At 38.4% G+C, this 14,902-nt stretch overlaps 1 protein-coding gene across 1 annotated transcript; it reads right to left on the reverse strand.

The window, feature by feature from the left end:
• Positions 1-1,738: 1,738 nt before the first annotated feature.
• LOC121323933 (M-phase inducer phosphatase 1-B-like) lies at positions 1,739-13,879 on the reverse strand. The gene is made up of 17 exons (XM_041265271.1): positions 13,660-13,879; positions 12,971-13,148; positions 12,544-12,638; positions 12,087-12,129; positions 11,489-11,530; positions 11,198-11,231; positions 10,906-11,004; positions 10,610-10,711; positions 10,350-10,463; positions 9,932-10,012; positions 9,533-9,724; positions 9,229-9,330; positions 9,025-9,087; positions 6,875-6,973; positions 6,556-6,689; positions 6,060-6,171; positions 1,739-4,386 (listed from the first exon to the last, which is right to left on the reverse strand). The coding sequence occupies exons 2-17, from the start codon at positions 13,144-13,146 to the stop codon at positions 4,246-4,248; spliced, it is 1,629 nt and encodes a 542-aa protein (XP_041121205.1). The 5' UTR covers positions 13,147-13,148; positions 13,660-13,879; the 3' UTR covers positions 1,739-4,245.
• Positions 13,880-14,902: the final 1,023 nt, after the last annotated feature.

A 14,902-nucleotide genomic window follows, 5' to 3' on the forward strand; every position in this document is an offset into this window, starting at 1 on the left:
GAATTTTATGTTAACTACAATCACTTTAAATCAGCTTTTAACCTTATAAGTAAGGGTTCATTAAACAGACACACAGAAATACAAAACTGGCACCAAAAGACCAGTTATTCCTCAAATGTTACCATCTGCATTTCTGAGCTGCGAATGGTTTAAAGCTTTCAATGAGTTGTATGTATTGTATTGCAATGCTTTTTAAAAAAATATAGATAGGGCAAGGGGGTGGGGGGTGGGTGGATCCAGGTTAAGCTAACCGTAAAGCCTAATCTTGCTCCAGGTAGGGTCTTGTCTGTGTCCAATTTTACAGATGGTTGGACCATGGCAGAAGGAGAAGGTGACCTGCATTAGCCCCTCCCCCAGTGCACAGGACAACTAGCTGGGATAAAAAGCCACCATTTCCTTTTTGTCTGCCTCCCTGTTCACAGTTCTAACCACTGACCCATACACACTGCCTTTCAAATACATTAAATCAATGGCCGTTCACTGGCAAGTTTATCTCTGTTTATTAAGGATCGCATACAGTCCGCGTTCATCTCAGAAATACCTCGACTTTAGAATTGAGCTTTTTTGCACGACACGCACAAAGTCAAAGGATGCAAACACTCACTGTTACATGCACAGGAAAGCGATGTCAATCTTTTATGACTATATCATGGGGCAGGATCAAACAGCTACTACCAAATCTACTGGGGCTCCCAATATACAAGAAAGCATCCCTTCTCTCCTCATCCTCTGGTGTGGCCGATGCCTGTAGCAGCTCCATTACACAGTGAGAGAAGTTAATGCACGTTTCTTTCAACATCCAAATAAAACATTTACTTTACAGTGAATGAATGGCAAGAGCAGAAGTAAAAGCCAGAAGTAACTGTTTAATCATTTTTTAGTTGTCCACTCAAAGCCTTCTTTTTCCCACACTATCCCCTTTCAGGAGAGGGCAGATTAAGATAGGAATAAGCCTCAAATTGCGTTACAGTTGCACAGTTATTAGTTCAAATCATTTCCCCCATCAGAGACCACTGGAAACAAAGAGGCACTGTTTAAAAACAGGCAGCTGTTTGCAGCTGTGTTGAATCAAACAGCCACCAGCTTCTTATTTAGGTTCACTTGCAGGTTGCCTTATCAGCAGCAGTATTACCACAAAATTTCCTGTAAACAATAACCTGCTTTTATTTACATTAAATTTAAGGAATGGGAGGGGGGACAACTAAAAAAGCTATTAAACCCACCATGGCTGCAGCTTTTGGTTGTTACCGTATCTCAATTTTCAACCCACAGCACTGGTTCATCATTTCTCACTATAAACCAGATCCAATTTCTCCTGCACCTGTTTTTAATCATTGGTTCAAGGGTCTCCTCGGCAACTTGTTTCACTGGGGCCTGTTCTCCCAATACCTCCCCAAAAGATAGGTGATTGTCCCTTTCTGGATAAATTATGAACACACTAATTGTTTTGTACACATTTGCTTAAAAAAAACTTTCTAAAACGGTATTTCAAATGATTCTGTGTAGTATTCACATTCAAAAAGAGCTGCAACACTCTTTCCATGAAACATCTGGAAAGGAACCTGGTTGTTTCAAATGCATTAGGTTTACAAATACATTATTTACAGTAACTGAGGAGAGACTGCAGGATGATCCATTATAACAGACTTCAAACACAGTAACAGGTTTAATCATGTAGGCTTCTGTTTAGTAAATTCAGGTATTGTAAATGTTAAACTGAACATAACAGCCACTCTAGCCAGTGGCTCCACTGCTATTTCATCACAGTTAACTTCAATGTTTGACCTTTTCATTGTGGGAGCCAGTCCAGTGATTTTGCTTCAAAATTTACAGTTTAAACAGTACAGGTTAGTTTACAACAGTTAGACATCGAGAAATATTTGTGAACATTGAAGCCTTACTTTAACGCACATCATTACAAATCCATCCCAGATATTAAAAAGGAAACATAAGAATGATAAAACAATATATACAAGTTTATTCGTTTTCATTTTCGGTCTTCATGGATCAGAATTGGCAGTTTTACTGTTACATTTGATTTTCACAAGGTAAAAGGAAACAACCACATTTATCTAAAACACACTTGTTGGAAAGCCCAACAATTGGGTTTTTATCATTTTGCTACAGTAAAACACTCAGCTAAAAATAGTACACGTTACTAATGGCAACAAATATTTTAGAGGACAAAAGCAGAGCTAAAATCTGTACTTCCTTCATTATTTGTATAACTATAATGCTGTTAAAAGGAGGAAGGGGATTACCACAGCTTCTGATTGCATGCAATTAAAACATTGTATTATACCATTGCAGACCCATCATGACTCAAATAACAAACCCATATTCTTGGAAGGAATCATTGCAATGATGTTAACCACTACAATAATAATAATAATAATAATAATATCTAAACATTGCACCAAAGATAAAAAGGTACCAGACGCCCACAAAAGGTTCTTGAACCTTCTGAGAATGTGTAAGAGGTGATCAGATCATGTCTTTCTTATAAAATCATCATCCATAGTCATGTACTCAAACAATAAAATGTGCACTGTGTTGAAATCCTATTTGATAACATAAATAATATACTGGGAAATGACACAGTGCTGTAGATGCAAAAGTTATTACTGGCAGCTGAATGCATCATCATGTCCAAGACAAAGTGAATTATTGATACTGTGAACCATTAACCCTCCCCTGACTGGTACAAACAGGCACAAGGGATCATGCTCAATTGTTAAATATTACAAAACAAAAAGCAATGAAGTCCCTAAATTACCACAAAGAGTTGTCTACTTTCAATACCCTCTCCTTTTAAAGAACAAATAAATACAATCTCACTTGGTTCACAGGCAGTGGAACATTTTAAAAAGACATTTCAAACCAGGCTGTTTGTAACAGGACTTGATTAAAGACAACTGCCCCTGTCACAGCTTCCTCTCTACCTCTGTACCATGATAGTGCTGTAGCAGGATTAATGTAACCCTCCAGTCATTATTCAAGACTTCAGATGCAGAGATTCAGTAGCAATAATCCTCTTTCAGAACACACAAAGTAATGCTCTAATGTAATTTTTAGCCACAAACACAGTATTGGTACTGAACGTTCTATTGTATGCACAATTCTGTTTCATCGACCCTAATAAAAGCATGATTACATTTAGACCAATATCAAGATACCATGTCTGGCAGCAGTAGATCACTAGTACAGTACAAACCACGTAGAATCAAAAAGACAATAGAGTACAGTACTTCAGAAACTATCACAATCCAAGGCACACACAAGAATAAATTCAATAAAATTCAGCATTTTAGAATGATATTTACTCAAATCATATAAAATGTAATTTATTTTTGCAGGGCATTCAAGTAATAAAAATACAGAATTATATTAGACATGGACCTTCACAGAGAACACAAAAATATAATAGTACAAGAGAATCATTGCATTGCAATAGGAGTGCAGCCAAGCACAGCATGATCTGACATTTGTTAAAGGCTAGACATGTCCCTCTTGAAATGCATTCATTTACTACAGTTGATTGGATGTGGATAATCCACAGCTGGATTTCAGAGAAGGAGATCGGTTTCTAGTTGATGAACTTCATTTTGTTGAAATTCGAGTAATAATAATGCCAGTAGTTCTGTAAACCTTTGTATCCTGCACCTAAACTTGGTGCCAAACTAAAAATAATATCCCCACACAACACAAGACATAGAAACCAAATATTTTGTAGTTTGGTCTCTATAAAAAAAACAAAACAAATAAGCAAAAGTAAAATCGGCAGCCAAATGCAACTCTGAAGGGCTTTATATACCACAGATTTTGGAATCTAGGTCTGTCCAGAAAGGTATAGGATTTTTTTTTTTTTTTTTTTTTTTATGTAGATAACAAAAACAAAACAATATAAATACTGCACATTAAAATTTAGGGATACTAAAAATCAATTTATAGATTGTGATTTTAAAAACGGACAAAACACACCTCGATTAATTTAATTGTCCGAAATACAAGATTCCCATCATAAATGATTACTAAATCTGTTAAGTGACCTATAAAAACTAAATTACAGAAATCAGGCTGTTGTGTGATGTTGGGTTTCAAAAGAACCCAAGAAGATTTCATTTTACCCATGTACAACATAGGGTAAAAATGGAATCCATTAAGATCCACAGATCATTTGGTGAGAGCAGAAATTTCTTTAGTTCTGTCTACATTAGAAGACCCCCCCCCCCCTGTTGTCTCGTCTTACAGCTTCATCAGCCGTGTGATCTGCTCCCGTCGTCGCCGTTCCCCAGCCCATGACTTGCTCCTCGTTCTGAATTTCAGCAGCTCATCTTTATAGTCTTCGTGGTGCATGGGGCAGTAGGACTGGGGTTCACACCACATCTGGACAGCAGAGCAAAGGGAAGGGTTAAAAAGCTACCCAACACACAATTTACAAAACTCCTCCAAGCTCTTGGATACTCCTCTCAGAATAGGTCAGGAGAGGACAAGGAGTCGACATTCTTTTCTGCAACGTCACGGATGGAAAAGACTCCTACTGCAGTTTCTTCCATTCCAGGTTTTATTACAACCTTGATTAGCCACAGAGTATATGTAACAAGCTCAGGTGCATCTGACTAAACTCCTAGTAAAACCAGGATTGGATGAAACTGCTATGCAATGGGAGTCTTATTTCCATCCCTGAATGTCACATTTTTGGATTATAGGGTGTAGTAAAGACAGAATCTATATTCAGGCCTAACAGTCGGTCAAACTTACCCAGTACTATGCTAAAATCTTTCAGTGATCTGTCTTTTATGCAATACCATAGTTTGGGTGATTCACTACTTCACAAAAATTACCTTAAAATGTGTTTTGTTCTCTTTTCTTGTTTCTCTTACACTTGATTCATTTCAGACAATTACTCTTTTACCTTGCTGTTTGCATGGTTGCCAGAGCGATAGAAAGTTTTCCTTCCACCTGGATTAGTTCCAAGTGAAATTCTAGAAATTTGCAGAAAATTAAAAATAAAAAGCTTGGTTGGATAAGTGTCCACCCCCTTTGTAATAGCAATCCTAAATTAGCTCAGGTGTAACCAATCGCCTTCAAAATCACACACCAAGTTAAGTGGCCTCCACCTGTGTTAAATTGTAGTGATTCACATGATTTCATGATAAATTCAGCAGTTCCTGTAGGTTCCCTCTGCTGGGTAGTGCATTTCAAAGCAAAGACTCAACCATGAGCACCAAGGCGATTTCAAAAGAACTCTGGGACAAAGTTGTTGAAAGGCACAGATCAGGGGATGGGTATAAAAAAAAAAATATATCAAAAGGCCTTTAATATCACTCGGAACACAGTCAAGACGATTAAGAAGTGGAAGATGTATGGCAACACCAAGACCCTGCTTAGATTAGGCCAACCCTCCAAACTGGATGACCAAGCAAGAAGGAGACTGATCAGAGGCTACCAAGAGGCCAATGGCAACTTTGCAAGTGCTACAGGCTTTTATAGCCAAGAATGGTCAAAGTGTGCATGTGACAACAATATCCCAAGCACTCCACAAATCTGGCCTGTATGGTAGGGTGGCAAGAAGGAAGCCATTACTCAAGAAAGCCCACCTTGAATCCAGTTTGAAGTATGCAAAAAAACACTCAGGAGATTCTGTAGCTAAAAGTTTTGTGGTCTGACAAAACTAAAATGGAACTTTTTGGCCTAAATGAAAGCGTTATGTTTGGCGCAAACCCAACACAGTGCATCACCCAAACACCATCCCTACTGTGAAGCATGGTGGTGGCAGCAGCATCATGTTATGGGGATGTTTCCCATCAGCAGACTGGGGCACTTGTCAAGATAGAAGGGAAAATGAATGGAGCAAAGTACAGAGAAGTCCTTGAGGAAAAACTGCTGCTCTCTGCAATAAAGCAGAAACTGGGGTTTGAGGGGTGTAGACTTTCTATAGGCACTGTATATGCACACACATGCACACACCCAAAAAAAATAAAATGAAAAACGCTCTAAGTTTCATATGCTTGTTTTGTTTGCAGAGAATTCATCATGCATCAGAAAAGGACTCATACTTTGAATTCAGGGAAGAAATCTTTGTAGCCTCCTTTGAGGATGTACAGCTCGGGGTAATGCAGAGCAGGATACACATTCACACTCCTGTCCTCCTTCCTGAGGAAACGGCACCTGGGTTATAGGGAACACAAATACACTTATGTAGATGGTTTACCTATTATTTCTCACCTTCACAAATAGAACTGTGACTTCAATTGTGTTGGAAGAACGTGGTAGATTTAAAGTTTAGGACTATAAAACAAATAAGGATACCAGACACCTACCAGAAACCAGCTTTACACAACACAAATCTAGCCAATTATGAACTGCAATATTTAATGTTTCAAAAGGGAACAGTGAATCATCAGGTACGAGAAACTAGAGAGGTGTCTCTCTAGTATTTGCCATTTGCTTTTAACACAGTTATGAAAAATTGCTTTTAAAATGGCACTTGTTTTTTGGTTCAAGTTGCACTAATTTCAGCACCATTACTACACAGCACAATACTATCCTTACATCTTGGGCCCCCTTTCAGAAGAGAACTCGCAGTGGAAGATGACAGCAACGCGTTTATCTTCTGAAGTGGGGGTGATGATTTTTGTTAGAAAGAAATTGGAAATGTCATCCTGTTTGTGGAGATTCAGCGCCCCCTGGTGAACAAAAGAAATACAAAAGAATTGAGGTAACTTGTCAAAACATTCACATCCACAGATCATTCAATGACATAACACCATGATCAACACCTAGATTGCTTTCTACCTTCAAAATGTCAGAACTAATGATTCCGGCTTGCTATGTTTTTATCTGTAAACGTGCCCGCTTGTGCTTAACTAACCTTTATATGTCCTCCTTCGTACTCATAAGGGTAGCGGCAGTCCAGGATGAAGTACTTCTCAATAAGACTGCTGAATTCTCCACAGAGTACAGCAGCCATCTATTACAACATGAATGGGGTTAAATCCGAGGGGGGGGGGGGGGGGGGGGGGGGGGGGGGAAGGGGGGGTGGGTGGAGTACAGCAACCATGTGGTACACAATGGTTAATGTCTCTTGTTAAGATCAGGTCATTAAACAAGGTTTTTTTTTTTTATACTTTAAGTCTTTGTCTGTCGCCTACAATCAATTTGTCAAACGGTCATCCCCATAGGGGTATCGAGTTTCATGTAACACAAGGTTGTTGATCCATGTGTGATTATATATATATATATAGTATATTTGTATATATATATATATATATATATATATATATATATATATATATATATATATATATATACACACACACACAGTGCCTTGCAAAAGTATTCAGACCCCTGACCAATTCTCTCATATTACTGAATTAAAAATGGTACATTGAAATTCCGTTCTGTTCGATATTTTATTTTAAAACACTGAAACTCAAAATCAATTATTGTAAGGTGACATTGGTTTTATGTTGGGAAATATTTAAAAAAAATAAAAAACTGAAATATCTTGCTTGCATAAGTATTCAACCCCCACACATTAATATTTGGTAGAGCCACCTTTCGATGCAATAACAGCTTTAAGTCTTTTGGGGTAAGTATGTACCAGCTTTGCACAGTTTGAGTGATTTTGGCCCATTCTTATTGGCAGATTTGCTCTAGGTTGTTCAGGTTGGTTGGACAACGCTTGTGGACCGCAATTTTCAAATAGTGCCACAGATTCTCAATGGGATTGACATCAGGACTTTGACTGGGCCACTGTAGGACATTCACCTTTTTGTTCTTGAGCCACTCCAATGTTGCTTTGGCCTTGGGATCATTTTCCTGCTGAAAAGTGAATTTCCTCCCAAACTTCAGTTTTTTAGCAGACTGAAGCAGATTCTCTTGCAGTATTTTCCTGTATTCTTTCAATTAACAAGATGCTGAGTCCCTGCTATTGAGAAGCATCCCCACAGCATGATGCTGCCACCACCATACTTCACTGTAGGGATGGTGTGTCTTGAGGCATGGGCAGTGTTAGGTTTGCGCCACACATAGCGCTTTCAGTTTTGGCCAAAAAGCTCTCTTGGTCTCATCTGACCACAAAACCTTTTCCCACATCGCAGCTGGGTCACTCTCATGCTTTCTAGCAAACAGATGGTACTTTGAGTACCGGTTTCTTTCTTGCCACCCTCCCATACAGGCCAGTGTTATGCAGAGTTCTTGATATGGTTGACTGGTGCACCATTACTCCACTTCCAGCCATTGAACTCTGTAGCTCCTTCAAAGTGATTGCTGGCCTCTCTGTGGCTTCTCTCAAGTCTCCTTGTTTGACCGCTGAGTTTTGAGGGATGGCCTTTTTTTGGCAGTGCCTGGGTGGTGTGATGCAGCTTCCACTTCCTGATTATTGATCCAACTGTGCTCACTGGGATATCCAAACACTTGGATATTATTTTGTACCCTTTCCCTAATCTATGCATTTGTATTACTTTATCTCTAACTTCTGTAGAATGCTCTTTGGTCTTCATTTTCCTTCAGATTCACAGCCTTACCAATGATCCTTCAACAGTGGGGTGTTTTATCCAGAAAATGTGACAGGAACTTTAATGGTTCACAGGTGGAGGCCAATGGTAAGGTAATTGTGACCTCGTTAGGGCAATTTCTTTCATCGGTGCAAACTGGGAGCTTCCACAGCACGGGGGTTGAATACTTATGCAAGCAGGATATTTCAGTTTTATTTTTCTTAAATATTTCCCAACATAAAACCAATGTCACCTTACAATAATTGATTCTGAGTTTCAGTGTTTAAAAATAAAATATCAAACTGAACGAAATTTCAATGTACCATTTGTAATTCGGTAATATGAGAGAATTGGTTAGGGGTCTGAATACTTTTGCAAGGCACTGTATATATATATATATATATATATATATATATATATATATATATATATATATATATATATATATATATATATATATATATATATATATAGAGATAGAGAGAGAGAGAGAGAGAGAGAGAGAGAGACACATGCTACTCACAGTTTCCGCTGTGATGTATTTGAGATCTTGGTGTCTCCCTGTTACAGTGGGCAAGGCGTAGACCTGCAAGAGAAACAACACAATCAGACAGGCAGTGCAAAGAATCCTCAACTCTTACTTATGCCATGTCCAATAAGATTTAACTGACCCAGAATAAACCACTGCACGGCTTAAAACCAAAACAGTAAGGAAACTGCCTTTTACCTTAGTGAAATCTCCGATCAGCTCTTTGTGGCCCACATCTTCATCTAGAGCCTTGCTGATGTCTACATCACACAGCGAGAGAGTCTTCTTCAGCAACAGTCTCTACAGAAAACAAAGCACTAGTCTGTATCTCGTGAACACCACCAGCTACCAATAACCTTTGCAATAATCTGCTTGAATATCTTTCAGTCACTGGATTTGCACCCTGATTAGACTTAATGTACAAAATGAAATGGTACTGTTTTGAGAGGTTTTTAGATACTAGTGGGTCTGCTGAAATTATGTAAATGGGACAGAGTCTCACCTGTGTCCTCATGTCCTCCTCCTCTCTCTCCTCCTGAATGGGGCTGCTGATGCTTTTCCGACGCTTGATTTTCACTGGGGTCTCCACATCCTGCTGCCGGCACGCTCTCTTCAGCAATGGCCGGTTCAGCTTCTCAGGCATGGAAGGAGACCTGAACAGTCCCTTCCTGGACCTGTGTTTGGGAGCCTGGATCTGCAGGACAGCAGAAAGCACAAACCTGCATTACAAACTGGCAAAGCAGAACAGCTAAACTATTTTATTCAATTTACTGTAATTGTGTTGCTATAATAACAGTATTAGAATGCATGCGCTTGGTATTACTATTATTGCTGCATTTATATAAAAAATAAAAATCGTTTGCAAGAAGTTCCGAGATGGACAACAACAGTCTGTACTCACAGAGAAATCCATCTCCTGGCTCATTAGGGGATCGGACAACAGCAGTGCCATACTGGAGGATATGTTTGCATTACTGTAATTCTATATAGTGCAGGAAAAAAATTAAAAAAAAAACATTTAAAAACAAAACCAGACTCAACAACCTAACCTGCACTTTCCATCTGTGACTAAATTGAATCCCAGTCTTGATGGGAGAAAACATTAAATAATCAGCAAAATGTTGTGTAGAACAAATGTGTGTATCCTGTACATGTGTAAAATGTGTTTTAAAGTTATGTTTATTTTTCACAATGTTGAAACAGCTCAAAGAAAGAATATTCAGGTTAGACTTCTCAAAACCCTCCTCACAGCAAAACACACCTATTCTTGAAATTCCTCCAATTGTGCAGCAAAAGACTTAACAGGAGCGTAGAAATACCTCTCTCTCATCTCCATTGATAATCTCCATGTATCCATCGTGTTCTTCAAAACCCCCAAGAGTTATCGGACTGCACGGCACGTTCATCTCACACTCATCCACATAGACATCCGGCTGCAATACAGTCAAATATGTACCACCAGATCAAGAAAACTGAAGCAGAAACAAAACACTAGAGAGGCTGCTCGAAGCATATAGTTGTCGGTCTACACTATTAAAAACACAATGCAACTTCTGTCTGCTGCTGATGTTAGACTTACTATGAGCAAGCCGTTGTGAAATTCAAATTTCTCCAAATCTGTGTTTTGAAGATTAAGAGAATGGGGAGCAGCTCTGTTGGGCTTTTTGAACCAGTCGGGATCCTGTGACATAACATGAAAATAGAAAGAAAGAAATGATGCGTGGTGCCTTTAAACTTCTTAATGTATCACAGACAAGCAGCCATAAAGTAATCATATACATGTCCACACTGCACTCTAGTGGATGTTTTAATAATCTACAGCAAATGCAGTACAGTGAATAAAACTTGCTAAAAAAAAAAAAGTGCAGTACTTACATTTTCTTTGTTATTAAACATCGGGCTGCTGTCCACAACGCCCAGCTGCATTCCTTTGGAATTGTCGTTACACTTTGGACTACTACACAGCAAATTAGGCTTAAAAAGAAAAAAGTAAATACATCTTTAACACCAACAATTCCCATATTCGGTTGCATTATATGCTCTTCCAATTTCTAAATCTGGCAAGTAGACACTGCGACACACAGGGAGTCTGCAGCCAAGCTAAAGATGCTACTCTTGGATCTCTAGGGTTTCAGTAGATGACACTCTGAATAAAACACATGCTTACCAGTATACGCTTGAACCGTTTTATGTGAGGTTTCCTGAAAATAAATACAATGCATGAGGTACAGTGTGACTACCCAGTTACAGGCAGCAAGGAGAAATGGAAAGGAGCAACAGTCTGGAATTCATTATTACGATATCTAGAGGAGACATTAGCAATTTGTAGAAATAAATGAACATCTAGAGGTTTACAAAAGTAGTACCTGCAACACTGAAACACAAGCTTTAATGTAAATGTCAGAATACAGTTTAAAAAAGGGTTTACAGTCATCAAAACCACTATCATGACACTCACTTGCTTCTAACAGAGTCCGGTTCTGGAGTGACCTTTTGATGTCTGTGGGGGGAGAAAGCATCACCTTTTCAGAAGACAGGATGTGACATTCAACAAGCATAGGCTTAAGTTAAATTCAAAATGTGGATCAGGTTACTCCAGCATTTGTTTTAGAATGTATTAATAAAATATTGGCACAGAAATGGAAGTGTTAAATGATGCACAGTGGCATTGTCTTTTTTTTTTCTTTTTAAATACAGCATTAGAAAACTCCACTTCACCTTAACATTTTCGCTGTTCCTGCCTCTTATGTACAGTACTATGATAGTAGCCGTACCATTATTTTTAGTGTTTTAATATTCAACTGGGGAATTAAAGAAAAGCCTTAAATATCCTGTGTCCCATCTGAAAGCCACATTATAGAAAGGAAAATCATTACAACTGTGTAAAAATTGCTGGAGGCAGGAACAGTTAGTCGTGGGAATGCAACATATACCAGAGTTCTGTTAGAACATGGAATGTAAGACGAGCCTAGATTCCCAAATTGGAAGAGCAGAAGCTGTCAGACCGATGGCCCAAGAAGGAAGTTAAGCTTAACATGATTTTTAATTGTTTCAACCTCTGTACAGGGGACTCCAAGTGACAAGGGGAGACAGGATGATCTGCAAAGAAATAAAAAAAAAAATAGACTAAGCTTGTAAAGGGAGTTTCTGTAAAAACAAACAAGGCATACCTGGAACTCAACAGAAATGGCATCTCTGATCCAATGGTTTGTAAATATCATGCAGTGTTTATATAAGCCTTTGCATATGAAGTCAATGTCAGCAGCTTTGTAGCATTGCTGGCACAAATAGTTATTTTCTTTTTTCTACTCATGATCAAACCTTTGAATTGCAAATTTTTTATATTTATTAAACACACACACACAGATAGATGGATAGATATACCCCTGACAGTGTTGCTTAAATATACATATTCTGTAATTGTAACGTGTTGATTGTTACAGTTATTCGCGTTGCATGAGATCTAGTAACATTAACATGAATCTCAGGTCCCTATCAAAAGGCATCACACACCTGAGTCTCTCGTGTCTGGTGATGCCGTTAGGGGTGACAAGGTTTCCCCATTACTACTCAGATTGGAGAGATCCAGGCAGCGTTTTGGAGTGTCACTGGAATCAAAACACAGCATCGACACATTCACAATGGGAATCGTGGCAAACAGAACCGAATGTAAAATGGGTACAAATGTATTTTTACAGTTTTAAAATTCATGGGATGGGCTGCAGTTTTATGCATGTAGTGCTTCTGAATACATGCAATAATCTAAACCTGTTTTGGAGAGGTGGCTGCAATGAAATGGACACAATGAAAGTTGCTTAGCAGTTACCATTTACCAACACAAGTGAAAAGTTCCTTCGCGGTTTTCTGTGGTGAAGCCAGATATCGCCCTCCCACATTCTACCAGCACCCCTGTAACTCACTAGTTTACAGTGATCCTTACCCTCCTGCGAATGCACTAAGGTTGCTGAAGTTGTTAGCCAGGTCAGTGATGGGAGACATCACCTTCTCTGGAGAGGAGACAAACGAGTCCCGCTCCCTGACCAGGTTCAGCAGCATCCTGCAGCCGGATCGAAAGCTCAGGCTGGAGCCTGGCCCACTGGAGGGGTTCTCCGACATTGCTGGAAAACAGACACAAACAAATGGATACGTATACGTGTGTAAACTCCAAATTCCAATGCTGATCCTTAAAATTAGATGTCTACTATCACTCACTTTGTGTGCAACATCAATATAATACAGTTTCACAATATTTTATAATAACAACCCAATAATAATGTCCCAATTAAGCCATGTATAGTAAATTAACTGTGTTCCCACATATCCATTTTATAATTGATAATACACCACTTAAAATGGAATTGCATATGAAATTCATTTTGTCAAGCATACAGAACAGTCGGGGGCTCTAGTAAACAAAACCCACAAAGACTGACGGTTTAGCGAGTAGTAGTATATAGGATACTGTTTTGGTAGAAGTTTCTAGCTGCTGTTACAAAGCCATTCTTTAACAATCCAAACTAATTACTAGCAGGTAATTTAAAAAAAAAAAAGAAAAAAAAAAAACGCTACACATTTATAACTAAGGAAAAGGTGCATCAAAAATAATATGTTGCTCAAGTCAGCACTTACCTAATGTTTTGCTTTTCCCGGACAGGAGTTGCTGCTCTTATTGTTCTGTGAAGAACACCGTACCCTCCCCCGCTAATTAAAATAAACTCACAACAGTGAACTAAGTAACTTTAAATTAGTAACTAAACTGGAACATATCCTGTGATCAAGAGAAAGCAAAAACCGTGAAAACACCGTCGTGAGCGGTTTGATGTCGTGATAGTTTACATCTAATTTTTTAGCTCGACAAACAAACGTGTAGTTTATATAGATATTATTATATATATATATATATATATATAATCTGAAGGACACAGACTTCCTGTTCCCACAGATTTCACAAAAGTATCCTTCTTCTAAGCGGATTTGAAACTGGGCGTTGCAAACGGACGCCTGCATGCCTGTATAAGCATGCTATTATTCAATATAAAATCATTTCTCTAAAAAAACTAACTTTGTTTTTTTTTTTTACCTGTAAATGCATGTACTTTTTTAAAACTATAACCCCGGCTTGTTTTTTGCTGCCTTTGCAAAAAAAAAAAAAACAAAAAAAACTGTGGCGAAATATATGGGAGTGAACTTCCAAACGATTTGACACACGCTAAATTCTGAACAAACGTATAGCTGATATTATTTTGCTCAAATCGTGCTCTTTCTTCTCGATCGATAAATATTAACGGTTTTGTACTCCAGTAAAAACTAAATTGTGTTTATCCTATGGAGTAACACGAAGCCTTTCACTCATAACCTGCTCTTTAAAAAAAAAAAAAAAAAAAAAAAAAAAAACTGGAATTTAAATTTTCCGCACAAAGCTTAGCCAATATGAGCAAACGCCACCGTAGCGTAACACTACGAAACGCGTTTTGAGACGTACAAAGAAATTAAGCTTGCCAATTCGTTACTTTGTACGCTCATCAAAATCTTGCCACAGAAGGCGTTGCTCTATTTAAGGGCGTGGTAAATAGAACTAATCCAGAAATTACTGGGTGACCTTCTTGTCAGTCAAACCTGCCCTAGACAGTGGTCCTTGCCCTTTGTTTGAATAATTCCAGAAGCCCCTCCCTCGACACACCTGTTGCAGATCTGCAAACCTCTTCATCTTAACTTTTGACTCCACGCCCTCTTTAATAAACTGGCGGGAGATTTAAACGTGATTCAAGTCTCCTTTGACTTTCTGTTATTACAAAAATTCCTGACTACAAATTGCAAAATCTACTTGAACACAGGTTTTTATTATTTGTGTTTTATAAATCAAAACATGTCT

The sequence above is a fragment of the Polyodon spathula genome, chromosome 12, assembly GCF_017654505.1.
Source record: "Polyodon spathula isolate WHYD16114869_AA chromosome 12, ASM1765450v1, whole genome shotgun sequence".
Lineage (NCBI taxonomy): Eukaryota > Metazoa > Chordata > Actinopteri > Acipenseriformes > Polyodontidae > Polyodon > Polyodon spathula.

Excerpts from the sequence above, each read along its gene's own strand:
- LOC121323933 (XM_041265271.1), bottom strand. The coding sequence starts at position 13,146 with ATGTCGGAGAACCCCTCCAGTGGGCCAGGCTCCAGCCTGAGCTTTCGA. Across the intron at positions 11,005-11,197 it reads AACGGTTCAAGCGTATACTG|CCTAATTTGCTGTGTAGTAG; the intron begins GTAAGCATGTGT and ends TTTCTTTTTAAG. Across the intron at positions 6,690-6,874 it reads ACGAAGGAGGACATATAAAG|GGGGCGCTGAATCTCCACAA; the intron begins GTTAGTTAAGCA and ends TTTGTTCACCAG.